Source organism: Elephantulus edwardii, unplaced genomic scaffold, assembly GCF_000299155.1.
Source record: "Elephantulus edwardii isolate Elephantulus edwardi_28Jun2011 unplaced genomic scaffold, EleEdw1.0 scaffold00210, whole genome shotgun sequence".
Taxonomy (NCBI): Eukaryota; Metazoa; Chordata; class Mammalia; order Macroscelidea; family Macroscelididae; genus Elephantulus; species Elephantulus edwardii.
This window is the reverse complement of record NW_006399960.1, coordinates 5449662-5466812: the sequence shown is the minus strand read 5'-3', so window position 1 is coordinate 5466812 and position 17151 is coordinate 5449662. Positions and strand designations below refer to the sequence as shown.

Below are 17151 nucleotides of genomic sequence, written 5' to 3'. Positions count from 1 at the left end.
ATTCTGCCCTCAGAGCTCTTCATGTGAACACTAGGATGTCTATAATGAGCCCTTGTGGTGCACTGGTAAAGTGCTCTGTTGCTTGAACCTACCAGTGGCTCTGCAGAAGAGACCTGGTGATCTGTGTCTGCTCCTGTAAAAAGTCTAGCCTAGGAAATTCTGTAAAGCAGTTCTGTTCTACCCTTCAGGGTTGCTATGAGTCAGGATTTGCTTGATGAGCACACAGCAATAACAGTATGTTTTTAGGCCAAAGGAACAAGATAAATAAAGATTTCAAGGATATTCATGGGATGGGAATTTCAATTATGACTACAGGATATGCTGTTTGACTGTATCTTTAGCATTATGCCTCTTGGCTACGTTGTATTTTGTGAAGTTTCTTTCCCACCCAACCTCCTCCAATAGTAAGTCACTGTTGTTGTGTACCATTGAGTCAGAACTGACTCATAGCTGACCCTCCAGTGGGTTTTCAGAGGCAGTTAATCACACAGAAGGTGCTCATCTTTCTCCCACAGTGCATCTGATGGATTCGAATTGTGTCCCTTTGTGTTGGTCATGCAACTCTTTACCGCTAAGCCACCAGATCTCTCTATCAAGTCATTAGAGACTTTTTAGCATTTTTTTTTGTAGTTATGTTCTGCCTCTCACCCCTCAAAGCTTGCTATCATAGAGTAGATTCCAATTCAGAGGATAGTAGAGTTTCTGAGATTTTAATTTTTTAAGGAGCCCTGGTAGCATAGTGAGTAGCATATTAGGCTGCTACCTGAAAGGTCAGTAGTTCAACTCTATCAGTAGCTCTGTGGAAAAAAAGTTGGACCACCTGTTTTCATAAAGATTTATAGCCTTGGCAATCTAATGGAGGATTGCTGTGAGTCAGAGCAAACTAGCCAATGACTAAATCTTTATGGGAACATACTGCCTCATCTTTCTCCTTCCAGGGTGGCTGTTGGAGGCAAATATCTCACCTTTTGGTTAACAGCATAGTGCTTGCACCACCAGTGCTCCTTACCATCACCCTAACCCTCTTTTGGCCATTTTTTAAGGGAATCAGACACATTGGAAAAGCTGGAAGATAAATGAGGCATGCTTGCATTATGGTTGAGGTGGTCAGCTTTAAAGAAATGATAGGATTTGTTCTGTCTCCTCTGGGGAGAAAACTGACTCCTGCCATCTATCCTTTGAGACAATTTAGTGTTCAAAAACTATGTTATGGTAGTTAACAAAGGAGCAATATGTATTATAGAGATGCTTTTTTTTTTTTTGAAATTGAGAAAATAATATCTCAAGTATGTTTGCTCTGGAAGTACTGAAGTGACCTTGGATCTGTTGTAAGATGATGCTACTTTGAAGTGATCATACTCATGTGACTGCCAGACTTTAATGTATATTTAACATTTCTGCTGTGTCCAGGTGTCTTGTCTGGGATCCTTTACAGGCACTGGTAAAGAGTCATAGTTTGATCTGTGTCATTGATTCTCCTTTTTATAGTACCACTGATCATATTGCTTAAGAAAGATCCTTAAGAAAGCCTTTGTCGGCTTACGGATATGTTCTCAAATAGGGAGCTGGGTGCAGTAATCCTCATTCAGAATTATACAGGTCTTAGCAGAAACTTAATTTGGTATAATGTAGTATGGTGTTGTTCTTGGGAGATGCTGCGATGTGGATTAAATCTGCAGGTCATTCAACCTCAGGGTCCATTTGGAGGCATACTGGTGTCTTAATGGGTCCTGTTTGCCAGGCCTGGCCTGTTTAGTATTTTCTTGTTTTCAGTGTCTTAAGATAAACCAGGGGAGTTACGATACCAGTTTTTTAGGCTAAGAATAATACTTAAAACATTATGAGGAGGAAGAGAGAGGAAATCAGTTAGGATGGCAGAGGTTAGTGGGCAGATGGAGGGGTGAATGAATAGGAAAGATGCTATGGAGACTTGAAGACACTGATAAAAGAACTAGATCAGTAATAATTATCTAAAACACAAGGTATATGAATTACTGTATAAAATACAATGTACATGAATGACATAGTGTATATGGATGATTGTATGCAAACCAATAAAAAGGGGGGAAAACTTGATGAGATGATAAAAAGAACAAAGGGTATTAGATGAAAAAGAATCTTGGTGAATACAGCTTAACTATACATATGGATCATTTTAGATTACTGGCATGGCACAAATGGCTAAGCTCTTGACTCCTAGCCTAAAGGTTGGAAGTTTGAGCCCCAAGGACTCTTGGAAGACAAGCCTGAGGATCTTCTTCTGAAAGATCAGAGTCTTGAAAATGCTAAGGAGCAGTTCTGCATACATGGGGTCACTATGTGTTGGAGTTGACTCAGTAACAACTAATTACAGCTATTAATTTCAACTTATTCTCCCTACTTGCTGGGATAATTTAACATTTTCAAATTGGTCATCGGATTTAGTTTGGTAAAGAGTTCTTTTATTTCACCACCCCTCCAACTTCTCAAATTATTCTTGCAAGATAAGAAATGGCCTTTGTTTTATAGAAAGAGTTCAGATTTTAGTAAATATTTACTTTTGTTTCCTCTTTTTATCAAAGTGGTTACATAAATTTCATTAATAACTTTGGTTATTAATAAGTTTGGTCCCATCTGTCACTCAGTTAAATTGTATTCCCACATATCTGCATTTGGAATATTTTAGCAAACAGTATTTATTACAATATAAAATGTAACCCATTGACACAACATTTTATTAGATCTACTGCTCTTAGGTGAAATATAAAGCATATCCAGGTGATATGAAAATAATGTCATATTAGGTCATTTTGTTGTGGTTGTAAAATGAAGATAATTCATATTTTAGCTCAGATAAGTAAACTGTGAAATACTCTTTCTGATATTCTGGTTCATTAAGAATTGTTTTCTTTCATAGGAAAATAGAAATAGTGCAATTTGCTAGCCGAACACGCCAACTCTTCGTTCGATTACTAGCTTTGGTAAAATGGGCTAATAATGCTGGCAAAGTAGAAAAATGTGCGGTGAGTTACTTTTTTACTTTTATGTATAATGACATTTTATAGTGCTTACTTATAGTTTTGATGAGCATTACGTGTATGATAGATGAAATTTCCATATGACGATATAGAATATATTTTCATGGAAACAGAGTTTGTGGACACTTGGTCAGAAAGAATAACCAGAACTATCTGAAATATAGGATTTGAATAAAGGGTGAAAATGGTTAGCTTACATTTGGATGGTTCCTTAGAGTTTGCCTACTGATTCTTGACAACCCTATGAGAATGAGAGTAGCTGTTTTCCTATTTTATAAATTGAGGAAATGATGCATTTCCTAGAAGTTAAATGGCTTCCTCAAACTCACACAGCTGATAACATTTGTCTGTTTATTCATCTGTCATTTTCCAATCCTTTCTGAAGTACTGAGGATTATTATTATTATGTGCCATTGACTTGACTACAACTCCTAGCTACCCTATGAACAAAGGCTCTGAACTTTATCCCGTCCTGAGCCAACCTCACCATCTCAGACACACTTGACCCTCTTGCTACAGTCACTGTGGCAATCCATCTCATCTAGGGTCTTCTCTCTTGTGCTGACTCTCCGCCCTTCCAAGGACTGGCCTCTCCTGATACCATGCTCAAAGTATGTGGGATGGAGTTCCACTGTCCTTGCCTCCAACAAGTACTGTTTGTTGCACTTTCTTCGGGACAGACCTATTTGTTCTCTTGGCAGTCTATGGAATATTCCGTGTTCTTCTTCTCCAGCACCACAACTCAAAGGCGTCGATTCTTCTTCTGTCATCCTTAGTCATTGTCCAGCTCTCTGATGCATAACAAATGTTTGGAAAAACCATGGCTTGGATCAGACACACCTTAATTTTTAGACAGACATCATTGCTTGTTATCACTCTGGAGAAGTCCTTGACAGCAGATTTTTCTCAAAGCAACTCATCTTGATTTTCTGACTGCTGATGCCAAAGGTGTTGATTGTGGATCCAAGTAAGATGAAATTGTTAACTTCAGTCCTTTTCTCCATCTATCATCATAATACTACCTGTTGTCTCAGTGGTGAGGAGTTTTGTTTTCTTGATATTGAGATGCAGTCCACATTGAAGGCTGTCGTCTTTAATCAAGTCCTCCTCACTTTCATTAAGCAAGATTGTGTAATCTGCATAATGCAGGTTGTTGATGAGTCTTCCTCAGATCCTGATACCACACCCTTCTGCATAAAGTCCAGCTCCTTGAATGATCTGTTCAGCATATCGATTAAAAAGGTATGGAGAAAGGATACATCTTTGGTGCATTCCTTTCTTGATTTTGGACCATGCTGTATTTGGACAAACAGCTTCTTGGTCTAGGTATAGGTTTCACATGAGCACAATCAAGTGTTCTGTGATTCTCATTCTCAATGCTAGCCATAATTTGTTGTGATCCACACCTCAGTAGGGCATCGATCCTGCCCTCAGAAAACTCAAGAACTTTTGACCTTGAACCACTCTTTAATTCAAAGAACTGAAGTGTGCCGAAGATGCTAAAATGTACCCCCTTCCCAAAGTAGTATGTTTTAGCTGAGTTGTCAGAACCTTAACAATGCAGTGATTAAAACATTGATCTGCTGATATAAAGAATGATTTGAACCCATCAGCTACTCTATTTAAGAAAGAAGCAGCAGTCTGTCTGCTTCTGTGAAGATTTACAGCCATGGAAACTTTATGGGGCAGTTTTACTCAGTCCTACAGGATTGCTATGAATCAAAATAGACTAGAGAATTTGGATTTTTGGCTTTAATATGTTGAAGTATTGTTGTTAGGTGCCATCGAGTTGAGTAGTGACTCATAGCTACCCTATGAACAACAAATCTGAACTCTCTCCTATCCTAAGCCATTTTCATCATTTCTGACATAATTGAAGAATCATTAGGGAGAAGGAAAACCCAATTGAGTAGCTTGTATTACCTTATGGAGCTCTTATGCCTTGGGGGAAGATGGTATGTTAAAAGATGAGACACAAATTTTTCTTCATTCAGTTCTGATGAAAATAGAGTGTACATTAGAAAGAATAGTATACCCTGTGGCTTTGGTCACAAGAGCAAAGAGTTGGAAACAACCTAAGAGCCCATCAACAAATGAATGGATAAAGAAGCTGTGGTATATTTACATAATGGAATACTATGTTGCATTGAAAAACAAGGAACTCATGAAATGGGTGACGCTGGAGGACATTATGCTGAGTGAAATATTTCCGTCACAAAAGGACAAATACTGCATAGTGCCACTATTGTAAAACAAGACTGACATTGGGGTTAGGGGAGACTGAGAAAGATGGGATAAATTATGTATACTGCATTAAAACAGATGAGGGAGAGAACTGTTTAAAAAGGATATATGATTAGGTATTATTGTCATGACAGGAGTCCAGAACGAAGGCTGCATAGTGGAGTGGACTTGGGGGGAGGGATTGTATAACAATGAAAGAATTTTACTTTTTAAAGAGAAGAGTGAACTGGGGGGAGGGTGGGTAGGGAGAAAAGTGCAACAATGAATGAATGGAAATTCAGAGTCTCTGTAAACTTTCATTAAAACTAATATTTTTTTAAAAAGTGAAAGAAAAAGAAAGAATAGCATAATTATCATAGTATGAATCAGATCTTGAAATACTGGCTTTAATTTATCCACTTGAGGTCAGTTGCCTAGATCTAATTCTCCCCCCCCTTTTAGTTACATATCATGTTTAAAAAATTTATCAGTTTTTCTAATTTAAAGCATAAAAACAACTTTACCCTGGTCAATTAAATTACTGGAGGTGGTGGTTGTTAATGTGCTTTCAAGGCAGAACTGATCCATAGCTGACCCTCCAGTGGATTTTCAGTCTGTAAATCACTCGAAAGGAGGTTGCCCATCTTTTTCCCATGTAGTTCCCAAATCATGAAGAAGTTTCTTTCTGATGACTCTGGTGTAAGTTAGTTCTGACACAAGTCACATACCTCTTTTTTTGAAAATTCTCATTATCATTGCTTTTTATTATCCAGATCTATAAATCCAATCTTTTATTTATCTTTAGGTATTGGAAACAGTATGTAGAAACTCACAGATATGTTTTAATACATACATATATTTTATAAATTCAAGAACCATAAAAATTTGTTCCAGTTAAGAAAAGTTGGATGACATTGGCATTTTGTCAACTCCATTTGTGGTGGTTTTGGATTATCTGGATTATTCCTCAGAGTAAGGATGGAATTTCTGGTTAGAAAATTAGTGAAAGTTATCTGTATAATTTTTTTCTTCATATATTTCTTTCTTTTTAAAGCATATTTTGTATTTTTCTATCTTATTTATGGTTTTGTGCCTCTGTTGGTAAATTATTAATTCAGTTGATTCTATTTTAAGAATTTTTACTTTTTTCCCCCCTAGGGTTTTGTTTTGTTTTGTTTTTTCAGTTGAAAGTTTGCAAGTCATACTGATTTTTCATTCAGTCATTTAGATACAGCTTCCCTAATCTGGGTATTGACTTTAGCTAAAAGCAGTCAGTATTTGGGTCTGTGTTCTCAAACAATTGAAGGCCTCAGTTCAGTTTAGAAAAAAACTCCAGCTAACCCTTTCACTGTCAATTTTTTTGAAAACTTCTTTTTTTGCTTTATTTCATTATTTCTTCTTCAGCGTTTCCTTTTCAAAATCCATTAAGTTCTTATCTGTCAGTACCCCTTCTTTGTCATTTATGAGCTGTTCTGCATTGGTGATGCTAATTCTAAATTCAGTGTTCTTCCTGTAAGGATGACCCCCTACCCCATGCCAGTCTCTTCAGTCATTTTATCTTTATCAAGAGTTTGAAATTTTTTTCACGTAATTGTGCAATTTTTTTCCATATCCCCTGCATGTATTTTCCCCAGAACTTGCTCCCACGAAGATATAATGTTCCAGGTATATAGATGGTTGTAATTTGTAACTCAAATATGCCCTCTTAAATTTGGAACTGAGTATTGAAAGAGTTCTTAAATTTTCTTAAGTTTATTAGTCTTCCTAGAGAGATTAAAGTTAGCATTTAGTACATTGTTGTTGCTGTTGAGTACCATTGAGTTGGAACTGATTCATATCAGACCCTCCAGTGGGTATGCAGAGGCAATAATCTTGAGGGAGTTAATTGCCTGTCTTTCTCCTGCAGAGCAACTGGTGAATTTAAACCATGTGCCTTTAGGTTAACAGTGCAGCTGCTTACCACTAGGCCACCAGAGCTTCTGAAATTAAAAATATTTTCACAGTGATTTTTTTTAGCAATTTGCCTATTTCATCGTATTGCACTTTAGAAAGGGATGGATCTACAACTCATTTGTGTTTCTTCATTTTGCCTTGATTTTCCTGATGCCTCACCTCACTTTGTTCATTTTATTATATGTTGTCAAGTAGGAACTGACTCATAGCTGACACTCCAGCAGGTTTTCAGAGGCTGTAAATCATGTAGGAAGAGATTGTCCATCTTCCTCCCTTAGAGTAGCTGGTGGATGTCTACCCTTTGGGTTGACAGTATAACTCTTCACTAGGCTATCAGAGCTCCCTTTATTCACTTTAGCCTGTACCGTTTGATATCCCCACCAATCTTTTAAAAGTGTTTTGGGTTTGTTTTTTTTTTAAAAAAAAAAACAACTCACAAACAACTTGATTTTCACTGGTTAGTGGTCAATTCCAGCCCTAGCAGTTAACCAAATAGCAAGGCTGGAAGAATTCAGTAAAACACATCCAATCAGGCTGTCCAGTCTGTATAGCAATTATCAAAAATTTATTTTGGGATAGAACAGTTTGTACTATGTATTAGGGAGCGCTGGTACTCTAGTGGCAAGAAGCTGTGCTGCAATACCAAAGACACATGGTTCAAATCCACCAGATAGATGCTCTGCTGGAGAAGGAGGGGCAATCTCCTCCTGTGCCAGTCAGAACCAATTTGATGGTATATAATAAGGAAAAAACAAAACAAAACAAACCCCAAACAAACAGGAGCTCTGATGGCCTAATGGCAAGAAGCTGCACTGCAATCCTAGAGATGCGTGGTTTGAATCCACCAGATGCTTTGCTGAAAAAGGAGGGACAATCTCCTCCTGTATCAGACCGATTTGATGGTACACATACACAAAATAATAACATTTTAAACAAAACATAACCAACGAAAAAGAGTTTGTGCTATGACTAAGCCAACTAATTCACTATTGTTTCAGCTCACAACTTACCCTCCATCAGATTTCTAAAGTTATAAATTATAAAGGAAAAAAACTACTGATCTTTATCCCATGGACTCACTGGTAGATTCAAACTGCCGGAAATGGGCAGCCTTTGGGTTAACAGTGCTACATTTTACTGGTTACTTCTTGTACTTGAAAAATGAAAGTTTGTAAGCTGAATGACTTTATGTTAAGTTTCATTCACAGAGTAGATTTTGTTAGAAATGTAAATAAAGAAGTTCAATTCAAGCTTACAGTTCACCTCAGTATCTTAGAAATTTCCAAGTCTAAGAAGTCTATTTTGCCTGATGTGAAAAAGCACATTGCAGTGTTTTTGAGAAGCTTAAGATTTCTTTTCAGTGATTTGTTCATTTTGAGTAATCCCTTATTGGAAATGCTGAAACACTTTAAGTGAAAAGTTAGATATTGCTGAAATATGGTATTAAATCCTTTATTATATCATGAATATTTAAATTATCTGTTTGGTAGCACTGAGTTATATAGTTCAGTGATATGAAAAAAAATCCAAAACTCTTGATTCTGACATTAAGTCATATTGCATAACTTTTAATTCATAGCATAGCAGTCTTCTCTTAGTTTTTTAAGTGGTTGTTCAAATCATATTATCAATAAAGTTCCATTTTGAGCTTATATAAAGTTGGGATATTTTTGTTTTGTTATAAATATTGACATAAATGTGCTTATGTCAGGAATAAAGTCTTTCTACCGGATAAGCATGTTTCGATATTTCTGTTCTTAGTCTAGTTATTATTTAACCAGTGTCATTAGTAATTCTTTGTTAATAATCTTTAACAATGGGAAGCATAAATGACATACATAGCTGAGTGTGTATATCCATAGTTTATAAAACTCTAATAGTAAAGTAGTTTAAAGAATATTTTTGTGAGTGCAGACATTAATGTCTTTGTCAGGAATAAAGTTCATCTACTGAATACTTAACAGTACTATACTTTTTTATTTTAGTTCTCAGTAGTTATTATTTAACCAGTCGGAATCGTTAGGGATTCCTAGGTAATACACTTTTTAATGGCAAATGTAAAAGGCATGCATAACTGAGTGTCTAAATTAGTCTGGCTAGTGCCAGAGCAATGTAGATAATGTATTAATGGTAAAGCAGAGTGGCTAATGTTTGTCTCAGGTGTAAAGTCCATCTATTAGATAGATAGAGGATTGTGCAGATTTCTATATTTCAGTTCTCAGTCTAGTTATTATTTAACTAGTCTCACTAGTCCCTAGGTAATATTTAGCAGAGGCAAACGTAAATGACACAGGTAGCTGAATATAGTATTCACATTCATAGTATATGGCAATTCTGACTAATGATAAAGCAGGCTGGGTAATGTTTAAGGAAAATGGCCTGTTTCCTTTTTTTTTTAATTTAAATCCTCATGAAGATTTTTTTTACGTACTATATTAATATGTTTCACTCCTTTAGGGTATGTAAGTTCTTAGTATATTCAGAGATATGTACAGCTATCACCACAGTCAATTTTAGGACATTTTTATCACCTCAATAAGAAAACCCCAGGCCTTTTATCTTTGAGCCTTACCCTTAGCCTTAAGCAACTGCTAATACACTTTCTGTCTCTATAGATTTGTCTATTCTAAACATTTCTTATGTTGGAGAAGGATGAGGAAGTCTCCTCCTGTGTGATTAACTGCCACTGAAAACCCACTTGAGGGTCAGCTATGGGTCAGTTCGTACTCTATGGTACACAGCAACAACCAACATTTACTATAAGTGGAATCTCATAATATGTGGCCTTTTGTTTCCCTTTTTATGATCTAATAAAACTTCGTCGTATGACCCTACCGTGTTTTGTTTTTCCATTCTTTAGCTGATGGACATTTGAGTTGTTTCCACCTTTGACAGCTATAAATAATGCTGCTGTAAACATTTGCACACAACTTCTTGTGTGGCCATCTTTCACTTTTCTTAGATGATTACCTAAGTTTGGAATTGCTGGATAAGGCTGTAACTGTTTAATCATTTGAGTGATTGTCAAACATTTTCTAGGTGGACTGTGCCATTTCATATTCTGAACAGCAGTGTATATGGGTTCAAATTTCTCCACATGTATGCCGATACTTGGCCTTTGTCCAAATTACAGTGGATGTGAAGTGGTATCATGTTGTGATTTCGATTTGCATTTCTCTAATTATTAATGATACTGAACTTCTTACAAAGTCAAAAGAATGTAACTGAAAGCTAGTGTACCATGGGTTTAACAAGGTAGATTAGAGAGTATTTCCTTTTTATTCATGTTTAAGTTGAACAGTATGACGAGATACACTTTAGCATCCTATTAGGGTTTGTACTTTTTTTTTTTTTTTTCAGGGCAGTCTTTGGTGCTCTTTAGCCTTAGCTTTGATTCAATAAGCTTTTTTTTTTCCAGTGTCTTGTTAGAGGAGAGTTGGAATAACCTCAGCTTAAGTAAAATCTAGTTCTGAAGTTGAGAAGAACAGGAATAAAAATAGCTTTAATATGCAGAAAGCAGATTACGGTTCTCCTTGAGGTTCGAGTTGGTTATAGGGGACCTTACTTGATAGAGAGTTATGTGCAAGGGGTCAAGGGCTTTTAGTTGACCTGAAGCTTTGCTGTGTGGTTAGCAGAGTCATAGGTACTGATGAAAAATTAGTAGCATTAATAGGAATCTGTTACCCCAGTCTGTTCCAAGACAAGAAACATTTTTTTGGTTCCACCTTCAGGTTGTCTGTCTTTGGGTAAATGTCTGAACTTAAGCCTCAGCTTTCTCATCTTCAAGATGATTGAAATAATTTCATTTTGTCTATTTCCCAGAGTTGTAGAAGTCAGAAAGAAATGTGGAAATAATTAGAAAATGTAGAGCATTACAATTGCATAATGAACATTAATTCTAGTTGCCTTGTTTTAAGTTGGGCACTGATAGACAGCTTATTTTCAGGCAGTGGGACAATAATGGTTTTGGAGATAGAAAGACAAGACCTAGTGACTTAGGATGTTTAGCTTGAAGCCCAGGAGGCTAGACATTGTCTGAAGTATATGAAAAAAGAAACTTAAAGTATTGTTTCAGAATAGGCAAGTTTCAGGGAAATGTTTAATGAGCTCTACTAATAAGACTTTCTCTCTCCTTCCCCTCCCCCCTTTCTTTTAAAAACAAATTTTTTCTGACAGTTGTTATTTTTGTTGTTTGGTACTATCAAGACAGCTCCAACTCATAGTGATCCTATATAACAGAAGGAAATCCTGTCTAATCCTAATACCATCCTCATAATCTCTGCTATGCTGAAACTTATTGTTACAGTCACAGTATCAGTTCATCTCATTGAGAATCTTCCTCTTTTCACTGACCCTTTACCAATCATGATGTCCAGAGACTAGCTTCTCCAAATTTTCATGCCCAAAGTATGGAAGACAAAGTGTCATCATCTTCACTTCCCATTGAACATTATAGTTGTATTTCTGCTACAACAGGTTTGTTCTTTTGCAAGTCCATTGAAATTAATATTCTTCACCAGCACCACATTTCAGAAGCACCAATTTGTCTTCAGTCTACCTTCCTTATGAAATGTATCATGAGAACTTAGAGTAAGAATCTTTTAATGACTATTTCCTATGTTCTAGGCACAGTTTTATATACATTGATGCTTAAAACTCAGAATGACCCTATTACGGTAGATATCATATTATCACCTTCATTTTACACTTGAAGAAATGGCACAGAGAGGTTGAGTAACTTGTCCAAGGTTATGACTGTGGCTAGTAAATTGCAGAGTTGACATTGAAACCAAGACATTCCGGGTCCAGAATGCATGCTTTTAACTATTTCATTTTGCTTATTTGCCATAATTGCTGACATTTTATATGTATAATGTTAAAGATGGTGAAACAAATTGGAATTTTTTTCCTATTAAAGTGATGCAAAATGATGGTTTTTAAATGTTAAATAAAATCATGTTACTCCTTAAGATTACTGGAAAACTTCTAAGAAAGTCTTCAAAATATAGAAAATTAATTCTCTTAAAATTTACTGTGGAATAAATAGATGATACATACTTAAAGTGAAAAGCAGATCATTTTCACGGAAATTTAATATATGTACCCTTTTTGCTTTAAAGATGATCTCTAGCTTTTTAGATCAGCAAGCTATCCTGTTTGTGGACACAGCTGATCGCCTAGCTTCACTAGCTAGAGATGCTCTGGTACATGCACGCCTGCCTAGTTTTGCCATCCCATATGCTATTGATGTCCTGACTACTGGGTCTTATCCACGACTGCCAACCTGCATTAGGGTAAGTGTTTTGTCCCATGTTTTGAAAAGTGGTGTTAGATTCTGCTATATTATTGCATAGTCGAGCAAAAAGCTATGGTGTATTTTAAAGATGTTTGCTTTTTTTTTTTTAAAATCTCTACAGCTAAAATTATGGGTGTTTTTTTTTTAATTGAGGCAATAAATCTTTTTTTATGGGGGAGGGGTGAGAAAGGGACATGCTAATGTGAAAATGTAACAGTTCTGTTTCAAATTTGAAAATAATTCATGCTAGTTGCTTTTTTAGAAGTGTTCTTTTATTTTTATTTTAGTAATTTACTTATTCTATGAAGAAGTGGTAGATAGTGACATTAAGTTGATTTTATAAATGGAGCATGGAGAACATAGCACATTACCATATTAGACTGATGCAGTTATTTAGTACTCTGTAATGCACTGTAGGCAAGATCACTATTACTGAGTGTAGATTGTAGAAATGAGTATGAACTCAGGAGACTTCTGTGTAAAGATAAACACTGATACAAAATATCATTTTTTGCACGTTACTAGGAATACAAAATAACAGTTTTGAACAAAAAATATCAGTTCTTTGTACATTATTAACTGCTCTCTTAAATCATTTTCACAGGATAAAATTATTCCTCCTGATCCAATTACCAAAATTGAGAAACAAGCCACACTTCATCAGTTGAACCAGATTCTTAGACATCGGCTTGTAACCACTGATCTGCCTCCTCAGTTAGCAAATCTTACAGTTGGTATGTACCAGAGATTAATTTTTTTTAAGTTGATTTTTTTTTAGCATATATTAAACGGTGTTTTGGGTTTTAGTTGGAATATCATTATATGTTGTTGTTATGTGCCTTCGAGTCGCTTGTACAGCAGCTTTGTGAAGCCTGCCCTGCCCTAAGTCAGTCTCCCTGATTCCAACATACTAACTCCCATTGCCCCAGTTACTGTATCAATCCATCTCATCCAGGCTCTTCCTCTCCTGTGCTGTCTCTCCACCCTTCCGAGCGTGATGTTCTCCTCCAAGGATCAGTCCCTTTTGACCATGTGCCCAAAGATTTAACTACTGTTTTGGTAGTATTTGAATCTGAATTGTCAAGTATAATAATGTTCCTTGAGCACCTAAAAGTACAGTACTGGTATTTGAAGTTACTGGGTAAGTGTGATCACTTTAAGTTGTAGGAAAGAAGGGATCTCAGGTATGAGCCCTAAGAAAATATTGTTAATGTTAGAGGAGTTGCCTTGATCTTTTGATTAGATACCTGGAAGCTGACTGCTGCTTATGGCAGGACCATTGATTTGTATAGACATTTATGAAAGAACCTTTAGTTTATTTAAAACTTATAAGGAAGACTAAAAGTTTTAAGTTTGTGGCAAACTTCTACTTTTCTAGCAAAGTACAATTGTTCTTTTCTCAAAGCAAATGGCAGAGTGAAGTTTAGAGTTGAAGGAGAATTTGAAGCCACCTTGACTGTGATGGGAGATGACCCTGATGTTCCTTGGCGTCTTCTCAAGCTAGAAATTCTTGTTGAGGATAAGGAGACGGGAGGTAAATAATGAATACTGTTTTTATTATTAAAATACTGTTTCATTATTTATTATTGAAACATTCCTGCAGAATAATAAATGTATTTAGCAATTTATTTACCCTCTAATTTGAAACAAATTGTGTAATAACCCTTTATTGGCCATGGAAGTTTGTATTTCTCAATATTTATTGATTGATAATTCTTTGTTAGTATGCTCTTCCTTAGTTGTTGATGTGGCATGATCTGTGTACCCTTCTGATTAAACACTTTGTTATTCATGTAACATGATCTGTATATGTTTCTGTTTAAACACTTTATTGTTTCTCTCCCCGCCACCCACCAATGAAAGATGGGCGAGCTTTGGTTCACAGTATGCAAATCAACTTTATCCATCAACTTGTGCAGTCTAGGCTCTTTGCTGACGAGAAACCTCTTCAAGACATGTACAACTGCCTACGTATCCTTCTCAAATTTGAGGTGTATATTTGTAAGGATTTTTTATCTTCCCTTTTTTCTGTTTTTCCATTTGTCCTTAGTTGTGAGCTGTAGCAGCCTACTTAAGACTCCCCTTTTTATTTCTTTTTGACATATGTCCTTTTGTTAAAATTTTGAATGAAAGTTTACAAATTATATTGGATTTTTATTCAATCATTCATACACAGTTTATTTTATAACATTAATTACATTCATTGATATAATTAGCTATAATATCTAAGCAAACCTTTGTGGTATATTTATTACCTTTCCTTTCACCCAATTTATCTGTTAATTTTTACTCCTCTCTCCCTCCCTCCCCTCTCATCCCTGTTAAATCTTCCAAGATTGATCTCGCTGGGTATAAAGCTTTCCTTAGCTTCCCTCCCCCTTACCTTTTTATGTTAGTGTTCTTATGTCTTAACTGTACAGTTGTGACTGGCTTGTGTCACTCACCACGGTTTGTTCTAGATTCATCCATGCTGTGAAGTATTTCAGATTTTTTTATTGTGTTTTAGTGATGCACCATTACTGCAATAAACATGGGTGTGAGTATGTAAGTTTGTGTCATTGCTCTTATTTCTTTGGGATACATACCTTGTTCTAACCCTTTTGAGTTAATGTAGATTTGGAAAACTGGTAAGTGTCTGTAATAATCACATTTTCAATGTTATGATTGAGTTCTCAGGTAAAAGCAAAAAGTGATTACTTAAAAATAGTATTGTTAGAGACTTCATAATCTCTTAAACTATGGTGAATTAAAGGACAACCTGAACCTTGTGATTTGTTTGTATGAATTCAAATTATTTTTTTTTCTAAAATTGTATCACATATTGTAACATTCTTCAACATTAGAAATATTATTCCAGAAATTTCTTTCATGGACAAATATTTGGGAATAGAGCCTCTGATTCAATGAAGTTTGTATGTACTTGATTGATTGTTGGAGAGATATATTCGATTTCCTTAACAAGATCCATCAGATTCATTCTGCTTATCACTTCAGTTAGAAGTATTACATTCCCAAACGCTAATGTTAATCCGAGAGCGATGGGGAGACCTTGTACAAGTGGAAAGGTATCATGCTGGAAAGTGCCTCTCCCTCTCAGTTTGGAAGTAAGTAAAATTGGTTTTAGTGGGTTAATAGGGAACTCTGATGGCTTAGTGGTAAGGAGTTGCACTACTACTATACACAGTTTGAGTCCCTCAGCTGCTCCAAAGGAGAAAGATGAGCAGTATCCTCCAGTGTCATTTACTGTCTCTGGTTCTCACTTAACAGTATGTATGAACAGTGGGTTTATACTCTGACTTCAAATACTCTTTTTGTTTCTCTCTTTCTCCCCGTGCCCCACCACCCCCAGTCTCTTTTAATTTGGCCAACCTAAAGAAAGGCAGTTAGAATCTACCAGCTGCTCCTTAGAAGAAATATGAGTACCTTTGAAAACCTGCTGGAGGGTCACCTATGAGTTGGTTCGTTCTAGACAGCACATAACAGCAGTGATGGCTATATATTATTGCAATTTTTTATGACAAAGTCCTGTGGTATCCCACAGACCACACTGGACATCAATAATTTATGTCTTTTTTTTTTTTTTTAATCGAGCATGTTTTAAATACCTCACATCTATTTGTACTAAGACTCACTTCTCTTAAAAACTTTAAGAGAAGGGAGCTCTGATGGCCTGGTGCCAAAAAGCTGTGCTGCAATCCCGAAGGTGCACGGTTCTAATCCACCAGATGCTACTCTGGAGGAGAGGCAATCTCCTCCTGTGCCAGTTAGATCAGATTCTACAGTACACAACAAGTTAAAAACAAACAAACAAAGTTTGAGAGATTAGTTTCTTCAGGACTCATTTACATAAAGATCATAAAATGGAATTTTGTGTATTGTTTTTAAAAGCATGTTTGCTTACCACGACTTTGTTTTGAAATGTACCTTTTCAAAAATTTCCTTTTTAAAGTTTAAATAAGTGTTATGAGTATCCTTAAAGATAACACAGTTTTAGTATTTTAGAAACTTTCTCACTACTTTGCCCATCATTACTCTGTCTTTTCACTCGGATCCTTCCTATTTCATTTACCCCTTTCCTTCACCCACCAAACTGTGCAACCCTGCTGTTTCATCCCTACCCACCCTAACCCTCTGCTCTAACCCCTTCCCCCCTTGGGTTCCTATACATATTTTACTAGTAATCCTTCTATTTTTACAGTAATGGTCTTATGCAGTATTTGTCCTTATGAGAGACTTAGTTCATTCAGCGTAACTCTTCAGTCTCTTCCAAGTTTGTTGTTGCTGTCGAGTCGTTTGCGACTCATAGCTACCCTATGTACAACAGCCCTAAACTCTGCTCTATCCTGTGCCAATCGCACTGCCTCTGACACACCCATCCCGATTACCTCAGTCACTGAATCAATCTACCTCATAGAGTGTCTTCCCCTCCTGTGCTGTCCCTCCACCCTCCCAAGAATGATGTCCCTCTCCAGGGCAGTACTGGTCCCTCCTTACAGCATGTCCAAAGTATGTCAGACAAAGCCCCAGAATCCTTGTCTCCAAGGAGTAGCTTGGCCTAACCCTCTCCAAGATGAATCTGTTTGTTTTCTTGGCAGTCCATGGTACATTCAATACTCTTCTCCAGCACCACAGCTCAAAGGCATCAATTCTCCTTCTATCCTC

General features: G+C 36.3%; 1 protein-coding gene across 1 annotated transcript in view; it reads left to right on the top strand.

Moving 5' to 3' along the window:
- Nucleotides 1-17151, top strand: part of MED14 (mediator complex subunit 14) — a 99549-nt gene that overhangs the window by 11058 nt on the left and 71340 nt on the right. The window contains exons 3-8 of the mRNA XM_006897522.1: nt 2897-3002; nt 12314-12487; nt 13094-13223; nt 13895-14023; nt 14353-14460; nt 15461-15593. Of these exons, the coding sequence (XP_006897584.1) occupies nt 2897-3002; nt 12314-12487; nt 13094-13223; nt 13895-14023; nt 14353-14460; nt 15461-15593 (780 nt within the window). The remainder of the gene's footprint in view (nt 1-2896; nt 3003-12313; nt 12488-13093; nt 13224-13894; nt 14024-14352; nt 14461-15460; nt 15594-17151) is intronic.